Genomic DNA, 16,122 nt, shown 5'->3' with positions numbered 1-16,122 from the left:
TATCAGTTAAAAGTAATATGGCATACTTTGTATTAATTCAGGTTCATGGGATGTTTGAACTTGTGTATGGTAGTAAGGTTTATCTGCCTTTTTTTATAATTGACTCTTGTTAAACAGTTCTTTGAAAGTGGTTGATACAGGACAGTTACTTTATATAAATGGTAAATTCCACAGTAGACACATCACAGATGATTGTTCATTTTTTTCTGCTTGTTAATGTGAATGTGAGAGGCAAGTGTTTGTTACGAAAAATAAGCAATTTACAAACACGCCTCACAAGCATTGCTCATCAAAAACTCAAAAAAATATTTGTTTGTTGCCATTAATCTGAAAACAATGAATTTAGAGTACTGTGCAGTTCATATAATTCTGACTCTAAAAGTTTGCTACACTTTGTGTAAATGGAATGTCACAGAGGAACGAATCAATATGTTCTGTACACCTAGGAATATTAATACTGGCATAAAAATGAAGAAGGAATGTCCCACATTTCAGAGAAATTGATCAAAAATTGAATGCAGTTACTTGACTGGAATTCTGAGAACAGTCCACCAATGTTTCTCTTATTAATTTTCCTTGTGATCTTATGTCCTGCTGCAAATCACAGTTACAAGTAACGCTAACTGTTCAACAATTGTGATATTGTCATACATTCTGTTTGGTTTCAACTCTGTGCCCAAGCAACTGAAAGCATGTGTAAGTACCTAGAGTTAATCTTTTTTCCCCAAAAGTGTGTGATACTCCAAGCCAAAAACCAACTTTCAATTGAAACTGAATGAATATTCATATTTTGACTAAATAATGATAATATAGAAAAAATACCGCAAAATACTAGTCATTCAGTCAAAATTAAGTTCAAATAGCCCCCAAAGTTAATTAATTAAACTGCATGAAAATATAACCAATAATTAACACACTCTACAACTACCATGAACCTTCCCATGTTCTTGTACTTTTTTTCTTTTTTCAACTGCCTGTTTCTTTGGGAAAGTGATAATTCATGTAAACATTTGTTAAGTTTGGTGACATCATCAACTGGAAGATAGGTGATCTGTTACAAATTTTTTATATTCACGATAGGGACTGAAAATCCTTTAAGTCAAAGTCACACACGAAAGCTTCTTTATTTGGATGTACTACTATTTATGGCTAAAAATCTAGCTATCTTCAGATGTAAAATGCAAAACACATTTTTTCTCATGTTAGCAACATGCAACAGCTTACATAACTGCACATACTATTGTAGCAGGGTTTTATAGTATGCATGATACTGTAAAGTAAGAGGACTGGCAAATCCTACAGTTTTACTGATAAAACCTAACATCTGCCATTGAAGTGTGGTAATAGTCTGAAATTTCTTACTATATGCATAGATTTTGAACTTTCTCTAAGAGACGTTGACAAATCTTAGGATTTACCCATGCAAACTGGTAAAACCATATTCATTAAAAATGAATTATTGAATTTGTTTTGTGTTCATCCTAAAATTACATTATTTAAATATTCTTGCATTATAGTGTGATTATAAAAAAAACAGTATGCCATATTAAAAGAAGTGGAAAAATTATACAAAAGTGTATAACAATGTTATCTTATAAATGTTAATCTTTGTTACATACAGAGTTGACTATTGTGGCATTTAAAATTATATAACAAGGAATACAATTTGCACAAGCATTTTTTAGCTGAACATTTTTTAATACTGTTGCACGTTCTGAACTCTTCACCTCCAATGAAAGATAGTTTGGCAATCACTTCTTGTACACTAATTTATTCTCTTCCTACTTCTTCAACAGTGATGAAAATGTTCCTACTGTGCAGTAACTTCAGTTTGTCCACTTTGGTACCAAGCTGATAAAATTCATCACTGTGAATGTTTATCTCCACTGCTATTATTGATGCATCAATGTTCATGTGGCCTTTGTCTAGTAGCCTAGTTTAATTCTCACTTTCTGTCAAAATGAAGGTTTTGGAATTTTGTTGCTTGACACTGGTTTAATTTTCTTTGATTGTAATTGAAGACCTTCTTTATTAACACGGTTGGATGTTGTCTGCATCCTGTCACAACCATCAGTTGTGCCAGTGCCTTGGTGTTAACAGTCATCAAAACCCATCTCTGGTACTTCTTATCTGCTACAACCCTATTTCTACTTGTGTTCCTTCTGTTCCAGTACTAATTCACTGGAATCAATTCCTCTACCACCATCTTTCCTATCTTGTGAGTCAGTCGTCTTAGTGTTTTAACACCATTTCCAGATGTTTTTCTGTGTTTACGTTATTTATTAAATGACTTGGAAAAACTGAGTTGGCAGTGCCCCATTTTCATTGGAGTGGCAAATAAGGCTTCATATAGTGAAATCCCATCCCTTCACGATAAACCTTATTTTTCATCACTAACACAGATCTTAATCCCTCACACCATTTTGAAGTTTTGTTTGTTTCCATCCACTTTGATAATATATTTTCAACATCTTTATTTGCTCTTTTGATTGATCTTCCAAGATTGGCTTTGCCTTAGCTTCCCATGGTCAATTTTTATATCATTCCACAACCTAAATTAAATTTGGAGGACTTATTTACAAAATTCTCTGACATCATCAGAATGAAGCATATTTGGGGCACCGAAGGTAGTGAAAATATCCAAAAGGTGAAATCCTGCTTAATCAGCCCTTTTAGATGTTAGTGTTCAGAGGATAGCCAATTAACAGATTTTGTCAAATGATTTATACACCCCTTTTCAGTTTCTTCGTTTTTGAAGGTTCATGTAACCTCGTATAAGCAATGAGCAAATCAACAGTCATGTTCTTGTACTTACGATTCAGTTCCAGGATCATTCGAATTCAGCTGCCATGGCCTATAGCAATGTGGGTTCCAGTATTATGTTAAACAGTTCATCAAAACAAATGTGGTAACAATTTTTTTCCTTTTCCAGCAGACACTATGAGTTTCTCATCACCTCCAATTTTGAGATCATAATGTTGTTTCAAACACCTGTACTGAACATATTTTTTTTTTTATCAACAGTGGTTTTTGTATTTTTACTTCACTTAACAGAATATTATATTGCTCAGTAGTTACACAAAAGTTGTTGTCCTCCTCCTTAATCACTGATTCACTTAAAAGTTCACAAATTCTGTTACGCATAACATCTATCATTCTGATGCAAAGCTGCAGCACAAGAAACACCAATACTAAAGTCTCTGAGATGACCTTACAATCGTTGACATGCATATAATAAGAAATTTTGAGCTGTTACCACAAGGCGATGGTAAATGTTAGGTTTTACTGGTAAATCATCTTACTTTTACAGTAACATATGCACCAATTAATCGCATAATATGTACTGAAAACATTCTTGATTAGTTTTTGTGTCATTATGTCTTCACAAATTGTTAGAATCTTCCTCAAATGACAACATCCGTACATGGCATAGTTAAAAACAGCTTTTCATTGTACTTGGCCAATGCAACTGAACAATGGCCATAAAACGGAAAATGTATATTAATATAGAGACGAGGCAGTGAAAATAAAAGAACAATATTTGCACATGGAATTACCCACTAAAATGACTAAATGTAAAAGGTATCATATCACCAAAACTGTTAAAGCTTAGCAACTGACACAATCCGTATTTGTTGCTGTAACATTGTACATGTGAAAAGTATGTCACTTGATGCCCATTACATCATTCAAGAAATGCAGCATTCAGCATACACACAGTATACACACATGTGGCCGGTGCTGTAGTGAAATGGGAACTGATGGCCATTAGGTTTTTACACATTGCCTGAGGCGAAGACTGCTAGAGGGTGCTAGCAGCTGGCTATATAACTTACATAAAATCTACATTCTGACAGCGTTATAAAGAACAAAATATAATGGCATTTAAATTTTAATACTTGAAGTCCTCACATCTTGTCTTGTAGTTAAACCAACATGAATTTAATGATAATAATTAGCATGATAGGAATCTCCTGACATCATATAAACCAAGCGATGTAGTTTCATGTACTACTTTATAGTATTGATACTTTATGAAGGCCAACAATTCATTGTAAAATATCAATATGATAAACATATTACATAAAATTATATTGCTTGGGTTAACTATAAGATGAGCTGTACTGATGCCAGTTGTTTAATTTTATTTACTATTAAAAACAGTCTTGATCACAATTTATATTTATTAAGGTGACCGGTTTCGACCACTGCTGTGGACATCTTCAAACCATTGAGTAAGAGCCTCTTTCAGCTGGAGAATCACTACTGTGATTTTCCAGCTGAAAGAGGCTCCTAGTCAATGGTCTGAAGATGACCACAGCAGTGGTCGAAACCGGTCACCTTAATAAATATAAATCGTGATCGAGACTGTTTTTAATAGTAAATATTTGTAACACATTGATCACTGCCACTCCCATAATGTATTCAAAAGTGTTTAATTTTAAATACAACTGCATCTTATTCCTTAAAATGTTATTACAATGTGTAGATTTTATGTACATTATACAACCAGCTGCTAATGCTATTTAGTGGTCTTCACCTCAAGCAAAATGTCAAAACCTAGTGGCCATTAGTCCCACAACAGTACTCACCACACACGTGTATACTATGCATAATCTGAATTTTGCGTTTCTACAACACTGTCATGGGCATCAGGTGCCATACTGTTCACACCTATTGCGTTACAGCAACATATATTTGAGAATCTATGTTACGAAGTTTTAAAGACATAATTTCTTTGGTAAGACGATACCTTTCATTTTAGTCATTTTACTGGGATAGTTCTTGACACACATACTGTTCTTTTTTATTTTCACTGCCTATATTAATGTATATTTACAGTTTTATAGGATATTTCAACAATGAGTGAAGCCATACAAGCATCACACTAATCAGAAATGTTTTATGGTGTGTATTCTGCAGTTAATTCATGTCTACCTTTGAACACTGCTACAGTATTACGATCAGTTCTGTAAGCTGTTGTATGCTGCTAATACGAGAGAAAATCTGTTTTATACCTTAGGTCTGAAGATGGCTAGATTGTTAGCCAAAATTACTAATCCATCCAAATACAAATCATTTCACGTGCAATCTTGACTTAAAGGGTTTCCAACCTCTCACATGGGTAAATATGGATCATTTATTACTTAGAATAATCTGATAGTCTATAACTTCTAACTTTAGACAATTGCAAAAATGTTAATAGTGTTCAGTACACTTATTTGCTAATAAATAAGTTTCCAAAAAATTGAAGCAGCATAAGAATACTTTTAGGGTTAATTTAATGACAGTAGTGTTTTTCCTTTAGTGACATTAATCACAAAAATTAGAAGAAAATTGCCCGATAGTCATTAAAAAATTTGACCATTTTTGAAATTTTTTCCATTATTTCACATTCGTCAATATGTTTACAACATTTAATGTTCAATAGTTAATTTTAATACAATTTTACATCTGTCAAAAATAAAAAAAATACAAAAATATAGCCACACATGAAATCAAATCATGAAAATCATATTTTGAATCTCCACCAGCGTTACCTTCCAGTTTCAATCCACCAGCCTCACACTTTCATCTCCTCTCTCTCTCTTTTGACCTCTGAATAGTCCCTGGACAATCGGCTTCACTTTGTCATTCAGTGCTGCCCTCCAGCAATACCTGATGGGAGTCATCCCCATGATGTACACCCATCTTACTCCCATTCACCGTCGATTCCTCTGTCAGGTTATTGCATCACTTAACAAGAGAACACTTAAACAGCCACTCTGGATAAACAATTTCAGGTGTTTCTCTCTTTCCTCGGATTATTTCTTTTTCCCCTCTCACTATCCTTTTCCTGTTTCTATGTGAAGGGTATTACATAATTGTCATTATTCTTCTGTGTAGCACAACTTCTATTAGAGACAGTTGTAATATTCTAGGCTTACAGATAATGTGGCCTAGTGAAGGCTGACAGAGAAGATACTCAACTGTAATAGAAACTAAACCTAAATTGTTGTTGTTGTAAAAAGCAAATACTAATATTTGCAACACTCATTTTTTAAGATGGTTGCTGTGAGGTGTCAGTGTATATAAATGCTGTAACAAAATATAACATAATTTGTTGGCAATATTTTATTAGATTACAAACAAGTTTTCACCTTTTTTTCAGTAAAAGTGTAGCAAATCAAAAACCAAATCCTGAAACAATAAAAAGTGAGGTTCTAGTCGTACTTGTAGATACCATTATGTTAGCTTTGTTATTTAAAAAGTTATACCTTGTATTACTAGCTATTCTTCGTTTTTCCTACAATTTTCCATATCTGCATAATAAACTGTTTGAAGTCTAGGAAACAGATCACTGTCATGTTCCAATCAACAATTAAGTTATACAACCTATTTACCATGATCCACTATCATTTAATATGCCACACTAATTGACTTTCCATTCATTAAATTTAATTTTAAAAATCTAAAAAAGTGCTCAATTTCCTATACGTGTGTTATCATTCTACCAGTTAATCTATGACCTTCTATAGCTGACCTGCTGAAATGTTGCTAGTATTATTCTTTGAAAATACCTAGGTCCCAGTCCCTTGCTGTGTGAAAGGCACTGCTATTGTATTTAAAACTTAAGTCTAATTTCTACAGATAACTATAATATAACATTATGTACAGTTTATAATGATGTCAAATGAAACATGTCAGTAATCTGGTCAGAGGTATTTAGTACAAAATAAGATAAAAACAAAGAAAAGCATATTCTCTCACCTATCTCTGCAGCTTTCTCTACGAGAGTTACTCGAAGCTCCTTTCCACTTTTTTCTGCCAGCTGTTTTAGGCGGATTGCCGCAGACATTCCAGCTGGACCACCTCCAACAATGAGGATGTCTGTCTCATCAACATAGCGTTCCATATTGACATCTGTGTAACATGAATTAAAAGAAAAGCTGAAGGAATTCTTTAATGAGGAGAAATACTCTAAGTGTTTAACAAAACTACAAATTTATGTACAGTATATGTTCCTTAATTTGAAACTGTGTGACCATCTGTGACTAGTCAAAACTAATGAATTCAGTCATAGTCGCTCAGCATATAAGTTTCAGGTCCTAACAGATATTCCCTGCAGTGCTTACACTGCTTAAGATAAAGAAATTTCACCTGTGTAACAACCATGATGTTGTGGAGAAGCAGAATCTTCAGAGTGTTGTGTCCCTCTAGTTGTTGGACAAACAGCACCATACAGTTTGGAACGGCTAAACAGGAACTAGAAGCGAGACAAAGCTTTAGGACTGTCTTCAGGTTGTAGTTGTGTGGCTCAAATGGATGAACTGCTGATAAAAGGCATGTGTCTTGAGTTCTGTATGTTAGTTATAACTGAGGGATGCATTGCATTTGTTGGGTCAAGGACCTCATAGTCAGCAAGATGGAGACTCGTCTTCTCTCCAGCTGTTGTGACAGATTTTCAGTAGTTTTCCTAAATCACTTTCAGCAAATGCCTAGATTGTTCCTACAAAAAGACCAAAGCCAACCACATGTACCGTCCTCTTCTCATTAAATATATGTGGTTTTTTCACATGTATGTAATTATGGCTTATGTTTTCATTATATTAAGCCATCAGATCTGAAAGCATTGTAAAATGATCCTTTAATGAATAAATGATTAATTATAATATCTAACAGCCCCTGTCTTCATAGTAACATGAATTATTACATTCTTCCTGAAATCTGCCATACATTTTTTCCTATGTGTTTGTATGTGTGTCGTCGAAGTTTATGAGTGCTCAACGGCGAAGTTATCAGCACCCTTACACTCATTAAAATCTCATGCACTCAAATTGGCTATAGTCACACTATCTCATAAATACAAGTAAAACTACAAAGGAGCTAAAAGAAAGGCACAGGGGAATGTAACTAGCTGACCACTTACAAAAAACACAGGTGAGCCAGTCAGCCAGTTAACACATTAAAACAATCTCCCTAAAATCTTGGGAAAGATGGTGGAGAATTCAAAAAACTTTGAAACTCTAACAACATTTGTTTGAACTTTACTTAAAATACAGAGCAGATCTGTCAGAAAATCCACCATGACCTGCCAATCAGAAAATAAAAGCACAGTCCAACAAATGTGGTGCACAGTAACCAGTACGCCACAAGCACCACCCATTGGAGGGTCCTCTCGCTGGGTCAAGAAGCCATACATCATAGGGCCGTGACCTATGTGAAGACGAGTAAGGAGGACCTCGTCCCGTCAACATGGCTGGAAAGAAGTATGCCTTGGCTGTGCTGTGCTGTGGGCTTTATGAGACGGAGCTTATTGCCTGTCACTTGCAGCCACTCATCATCCCATCAGTGCACGACTCTGTACCTCAGGACTGAGATACAGGTTATGGCACATGGAATTAGCTGAGGATCACTACATGCCTCCTTGGCAAGAAGGACACCACCTTCCCCAGCTGTTGCAGGGAGTCAGAGCAGACTGAAATTTTGCACGCACGGCACATCTCATCTGCTCCAGCACCCACCCTCAAGATGGCAAATAGTTCAGATTTAAATGCAGGAACTCAGGAGGCAACCAAATCTTGAGGACAGGGTTTGGGAAAACCACAGAGTAACCAATAGAGTCCCCCTGTTTAGACCTGTCCATCTGTCCACAAAGCTAGCTAATTGTGGTGCTCCTTTAAAATGCCGGAAAATATCACAGTAAATGCCAGAAAATATCACATTAAAAATGGAAGCAGGAGTGCAATTTCTCTTGTACTGCACTAAATTTAAAATTACTCAGGGCCTTTGCAGTAACCATGGTGGCAGTCGATTAAAACCCCCCGATGTGAACCTGTACATCCCCCACACCAAGGGACTCCAGCACACATTTTGCACAAATCCCAAATGGCCTCACCACATGTGAACAATTCATAAAAAGATGTTCCATAGCTAGACGAGCTACACAGTATGGTATGCTGGGGAACTGGGAGTAGCAAGGAGGTGACATGCTTGGTGCTCCTTGAGGAGCTGTCGTTGGATGGTAAGTGGCAGTTTGCCTGCCTCAGCACAAACACTGGATAGGGGGCTGGTACTGTAAATGCCTGTGGATGGCCTGATGCCCTCATGTTGTACAGCGTCAATGAGTTTCAGGTACAAAGGCCTTGCTGACCCACACACTGTGCACCCACAGTCCAGCTATGCTCAAACAAAAGCCCTATAAAACTTGCACTTAAAAATGTTCAATGCCTTCTGGGCACATGCCTTTAGGTTCTTCAAGTGTGGCAACCATGACAGCTTGGTGGAAGAAATGAGGCCCAAAAACCGCACCAAGTCTCTAAAAGGGACAATGGTATTCCACATATGCAAGTCAGGTAAATTAAAAATACGACAAGAATGATTAAACTGAATATATACACACTTTTCTGCAGTATACATAAAATCAGTCATTGTAACCCACTGCTCCAGCCTTTCCAAAGTAAGTGGCAACTGAAGAGTTGCTGTTGCAATACTAGAGGAAGAACAAGGAACTGCAAAATCATCCACAAATAAGGAGCACTGTACAGGACTCCGTACAGTAGATGTGATACTGTTTATGACTACGGCAAAGAGGGTAATGCTTAAAACACTGCCCTGAGAAACATCATTTTCCAGCTTGGAATTATTCGACAGCACGTCACCAACATGGTTCCAAAAAGGGCTTTAGTAGGAAGGACCGAATAAAGATGGGGAGACGACCACAGAAGCCCCATTGGTGGAGCTGCCCTAGAATAAGTAGTATCATATCCCTTACTGATATCAAAAAATATACCTACACAATGATGTTTATGTAGGAAAGCCTACTGATTAACCGGCTCTAGCACAGCCAGGTTGTTGACAATGCACGGAAATCTCCTGAATCCACACTGAGAGCGACTTAGGAGATGCCTGGTCTCCAACATCCAAACCAGGCAACAGTTAACCATTCGCTCCTAGGTCTCTCCTATACAGCTTGTTAAGGTGATGCTCCAGTAACCACTGTGACATATGCAGTCCTTTCCTAGCTTGAAAAGAGGTATCAGAATTACCTCTTTCTGTGAGTTGGGAAAACTGCTGGTCTGCCATGTAAGATTAAAACATGCAAGGAGGATTTTCTATTATGCTGCTGACAAATATCAAAGCATGCTGTACCAGATTTGGTCAGTATCACAAGCGGCAGACAGTGCCGAATCCAGCTCCCACATGGAGAATAGGCAGTTACAGCTCCATCCAGTAAGTGAACATAGAGGGGGATGTGGTCACTGGAATGAAGGCTGTCAGTGACTTCCCACTGAACATAGTCCACTAGGGCTGGAGAGCAGGAAGAGAGATCAATGTCTGAGAATTATCTTGTAGCAGCACAGAATTGAGTTGGAGTACCAGTGTTGAGGACACACAGCTCATCAGACATCATGAGGCTCTCCAATACCTGACCCTGAAAGCAAGGGAGGTTGAATCCACAACGTATGGTGGGCATTGAAGTCTCCCAGTAGGAGAAATGCTCATGGGGGTTGTTCTATAAAACCTGTTACAGTCTCTGAGACAATTGCATCATGTGGAGGTAATTATAGTGAGAAAAAAGTGATCCTCAGACATAAATGAACCTCAGTCACAACCACTTGCAGGTCAATAGGGAGGGAGAGAGCAAAGGAGTGATGTGCATTATTGACAAACAGAGTGACCCCTCCCTTGAACCTTTCACTAGTCAGATCATCCTTGTGGTAGTATGTTATGTCCCCTTAAGACAGGGACATCAGATGCTTCAAAATTTGTTACCTGTGCTAGCAGTTTCAGTTTCTCCTTATATGTCCTGAACCAATTGATGTTCCACTGCACAGCATGGAAGCCATTTTAATGGTGAGGTTTTACTCTGTCTTTTCCCTTCTCATTCCTCCGTGGTGGTGATATAGCACGGAGAGGGGAGGTCTCTTAAGGGCCTTGCTGGTACCCTGAGACAAACTCTGACATCCATACTAGTGATGGGATGATCTTCTTCAGATCAATCAGACAGCAAAGAGGTCGCATGGTTAGATGCTTTGGAGCAGACTGCTTTGGCCATTTGACCTGTGTCTCCAGTTTGGATTTTGGGGACATTGGCAAGGCTGCTGGATCTCTTCCAGTGTCTGCTGTGAATGTTTGCTGTTCACACTTACATTATGTTTGGCAACATTCAATGCTTCAGCGACAGCAGTACAAGCTGGCAGCTGCATTTACAGGTGCAGGTAGATGTGCCCTGCTTAACAGTCGTGGTCTGGATGCTAACACTGACCTCCTGGACAGGTTGCTTCAACACCAAGACGAATACTTGATGCAACTTGGTGGCTGAGTGGCCTTAAATTCATTCTTTCCATCAGAGGAATGTTGGTTAACTGTTATTTCTTGAATCTTTTTATTTCCAGTGAAGACAGGATATCCCTGCTCCAAACTGAATGGGCTTGGGAGCAATTAATGCACCTGGGTGACACAGTGCACTGGAGACTGTTTGTGTGCCGCACTGCTACAGCAACCACATGCAGTCCAACAATTACAACCCACAGTGGTGTGACCAAAGCATTGGCACTTTAAGCAGCATATTGTATTTGGGACATATTGATCTTACCTCAAGGTGGAGAAGTCCTGCTGCAATATAGTCCAGCAATTTGGGCATACTGAATGCCAGACCAAATGATGCTGACTTTTGGAGCTCCCCATAAACCCTTTTCATAACATTTTGGACTTGAGTCACCCATTCACTTTACCATTCCTGTTTCAGTTCCTTTGTATCCACATCCATAATGTCCCAACCTGTTACAATGCCATTAACACTATCAACCCAGTGTACAGCTCGTTGGTGATGCAATATTCTCCAAGTACCCTGGCATTCAACAGCTTCTGTACTTGGGGAACCTTCATAGTCTTCAGCAGAAGAGCACCATTCCGGAGCCTCTTGATAGATTTGAGTAGCACTGCAAGTTCTTCAAAAGCTTTATGGATATAAAATGGTGACAATTGAAAAAAAACTGTCCACACGTTTCATCACAAAAAAACGTTTTATGCCACAGGATTTGGTCTGTTACTTTTCTTACTGTTGTTGATAGTTGGAGATGACCCAGGTGGTCTAACCACATGATGCCACTTAGCATTTTGGGTGGTAATTCTGCCCAATGGCCCACCCAAGCTGCTGACAGTAGAAACATGAGATTTAGGCTTCATGGTGTTCCCACAAGCAGCTAGGGAAGAAAGTCCACCCAGCCAGGGTCCCACTTGCCTGTGTAAGCCTTATACAACTGAGGTGCAGCGGGTTTCCCAGAGGTTGTCTGCTGACAACTGTTCCATGTCAACAGCCATGCACCTCATTGGCACGCAGCGCATCTAGAGACCGAGGTTTTTTTAATAGACGTTTGTATCATATTCGTGATCTGGGCAGTCAAGCCAAGATCCCTGTCCCTTGTGACATACAACACCCCACCACCGCACTTACCAGTCCCCAGCTAGTGAACGAGCGAAGGCCTGTACCCAGCAAATGAATGCTGAGCATTTTTTTTTTTCCCAATCTCTTCTTTATCTGCAGATTCCACTTGGTGTGGCGAATGGCGGCTAGCCCTAAATGTGGAAAAATGTATGTTAATGCAGATGAGGAGGAAGAACAAACCTTTAATGTTCAGATACAGTATTACTACTGTTCTGCTTGACACAGTCAAGTCATTTAAATACCTGGGCGTAACGTTGCAAAGCGATATGCAGTGGAACGAGCATGTGAAAACTGTGCTAGGGAAAGCAAACGGTTGACTTTGGTTTATTGGGAGAATTTTAGGAAAAAGTGGTACACTTGCAAAGGAGATTGCATATAGAACACTGGTGTGACCTAGTTTTGAGTACTGCTTGAGTGTTTGGAGTCTGTATCAGGTAGGATGGAAGGAAGACATCAAAGCAATTCAGAGGCAGGGCTAGATTTGTTACCAGTAGGTTCAGACAACACATAAGTATTACGGAGAAAGTTTCAGGAACTCAAATGGGAATCCCTGGAGGGAAGGCAACTTTCTTTTCGTCGAGAAACATTATTGAGAAAATTTAGAGAACCAGTATTTGAAGCTGATTGCCGAATGATGTAAGGACCATGAAGATAATAGAAACTAGGGCTCATACGGAGGTGTAAAGACAGTTGTTTTTCCCTTGCTCTATTTTGAGTGGAACAGATGGGGAAATGACAAGTAGTGGTACAGGTTACCCTCTGCCATGCACCATACCAGTTTGATTTGTGTTGATAGCCCTATACTGACCTCTACACAGGTCCTGTTCTACATAATCCTGCACTTCACTAATTCCCACTATATGTAAGCTCAAACTATCAGTTTGTCTCTTAAATTCTCTTATCTGTCTACCCTACAAAGGTATCTAACGTTGCACACTACGACATGTAGAATCACACATTTGTTTTATCCAATGACAGCTTTCTCCCTAGCAGTCCAGAGATACGAACTGTAGACTATTTCACCTCCTCTAGGATTCAGAATTCTTCAGTAGCATATTTCAAAAGCTTCTACTCTCCTCTTGCCTGTACAGTTTAGTCCATGTTTCATTTCCATATAAGCCTATACAAAAAAGTATGTCTTGGATTTCTATGTGCTCCACACTATAATTTGTTTACCTGTTTGAATGGACAAAAATAACTTATAATACAAACAAAACATGTAACAGACACTCCCAACTGTGATTTTGTTGCACCTTTTTCTGGGTCAGCACCTTTTTTCCATGTCAACATTATTTGTGTTATTTTTTCTTCTTACAGACCTTAAACTCCTTCAAGACAGATTTTGTTAATCCTATTTTGAGATCCACTGCTGAATGTTTGGTTTTTGGCCTGAAAGAGTTGCTCATTATGTATTCAGAAGTTTGCCCAGCACTTAGATTTTTGAAAAATATTAAGAGAGGCAAGTACATTCCATCAAGCCTGAAGTGGGCAGGTATATGGAACAGTTGTTTTGAGCATTTGCGTTATTTGAAGGAAAATAATTTTTTTTTAATAATCACCTAATGAGATTCAGATATCAGCACTATTTCACTGACAGACTTTCATGCTTTGTTTACATTCCCTTTTGGTAGAATACAGTGAAGGTCCAGTCAAAACCCCACAACACCCCCCCCCCCACCCCCACCCCTAACCTCAAGCTTCTTTCCAGTTCATGGTAGTAGTAGAAAGTGTATTCGTTTGTAGATCTCTTTTACGAGGATACTGGGCATGTCTTGCTATTACAATTTAACAACATTAAAAATGAAGTGATAACATTACAGGCATATAAAATATCTATAGGTCTAGAATGCTGAGAATGGGATACGTAGTAGCTTTATTTCCAAATACTGCCTACCAACAGGCATCATACTCATCCTTATTGTGTTTTATTGGTAAGAATTAATGGCCTCCCAGTTTCTTTAATTTTTTGTTTACTCCATCAGTGGAAAAAAGGAAAATTCTAGTGAAACATACATGCAGATATAACACCCACATTGTAATCAGACATGTACAAGGAAACCCTAGCAAGGTCAAAGTTTTATGTGAATAAAATGAAACATTTATTGCGACTAAAAAATGCATTTCAGTAATTGCGTACAAACTACAATTATTTATAATTCATAGAGCAGCTACTGATACCACGTACACACAAATGGTGAATTATTTGTGAAGTATCAGTTCAAGTTGCTGAATCCCTTCAAGTGAGTCATAGTTAAAATGTTGATGTAACTGCATTCATAAAGATGTTTTTAGAATTATGTGAACTGCTTTATCTAGAGCATGTCACAAAATATGCCCAACTTGCTGCCAATTTCATGCTGTGAAAATTCTTCTCAGCTCCATCCAGACTGTAGAGTTGGTATTTTGATACATTTCTGCAGAAATGTTGACACTTCTCATCCAGTTTTACAAGCCTTTCTGTCATAAGGAGTTCCAATCATTCCTGTGTAAGTTTTTCCTACAGTATCCAGGCCATGAAAGTACACTATTTTTATTTTCCTGTATTCAGTTTGCTTAAAATGTATGTTACCTGAAAAATTTGGAGACCCTGTTTCAGAGGAAAACTGTGCAGTTCATCTGAAGCAACTAGTATAGCCTACTAGCTTTCTTTTCTCAACGTAGGGAACCAATGACATCAGAAAGCAGAGGGTTTCATTAACATTCTGAGCCTCTGGCATGGAAATAACCTCAGAATGAGGGAACATAACATGTGAACTGCCACAAGGGCCTTGTTTCCAACCTGCATTACTTTCTAATGATATTAAAACGGCAGTTCAAAAACTCTGATAGTTATTGGCACCACAGGCATTCCAATCAAAGATCCAAATTCACCTTAGCATACACAGCTGAAAGTGTTCACAGTTAACTAATCTCACAAATTCGTATTATACAGTTTCAGTCCAGTAATAACAACCTGTTAGCAACAGCGTACTTACTAATTCATTGTGTCACAGTTATTTATTCTTGAATTTGTTAATTTCTTATGCATAATGCATTTTCATAGTTGTTGAATATAACTGTACGTGGTTTCATAGTGAAGGTTACACTGTATCTCCAGTTTACAGGGACAACTAGAATGCTTATGTAGGTCTTATACTTTTATTTCAGTGCAATCCCACCTTCCAAGAGAACTAACTGTACTATCAAAATACTGCAGGAATGATACTGAAACTGTATAATGTCTTCTTTACACTGTCAAGTACAAGCAGCACATATCAAATGGAGTTCTAACATTTTCATTCACAGTGCCTGGCAACCAGTAAATAATTCAACTGTAGGCCTATTAATATTCATCACACATCGTTGTACTGAACTTAAGTAGCACTAGCACTCAATAATCTTTGTGCTAGGATCAGGAATGAAATATCATTTACTTTCCCCAGTTGATTTCAGAATAATGTAACCCTCATATGTAACCTTTCAAGTAATGTTCTTAGAAATGTAACACAGCTTATGGCCTATTAAATGCTGATTAGCTCTATACATAAGGATTCAGATGGTGAACCCATATTTGGTTCCTTAAAAACGGTCAATTATGAATGTAGTAGTATTCATTGCATATTTCCTTCACAAATAAAAAAAAACCACACGCACAAATTGATTAACTCAAAAATCGAACTCAGAAGCTATAATTCACATTGGAATTTCTATAT

The 16,122-nt window shown here is 37.8% G+C and overlaps 1 protein-coding gene across 1 annotated transcript in view; it reads right to left on the bottom strand.

Annotated features, from left to right (window-relative positions):
• LOC126281184 (electron transfer flavoprotein-ubiquinone oxidoreductase, mitochondrial) overlaps window positions 1-16,122 on the bottom strand; it is a 111,186-nt gene that overhangs the window by 93,638 nt on the left and 1,426 nt on the right. The window contains exon 3 of the mRNA XM_049979884.1: window positions 6,751-6,903. Within this exon, the coding sequence (XP_049835841.1) occupies window positions 6,751-6,903 (153 nt within the window). The remainder of the gene's footprint in view (window positions 1-6,750; window positions 6,904-16,122) is intronic.

This window comes from Schistocerca gregaria, chromosome 7 (assembly GCF_023897955.1).
Source record: "Schistocerca gregaria isolate iqSchGreg1 chromosome 7, iqSchGreg1.2, whole genome shotgun sequence".
Lineage (NCBI taxonomy): Eukaryota > Metazoa > Arthropoda > Insecta > Orthoptera > Acrididae > Schistocerca > Schistocerca gregaria.
This window is presented reverse-complemented; position numbering and strand designations above follow the sequence as displayed.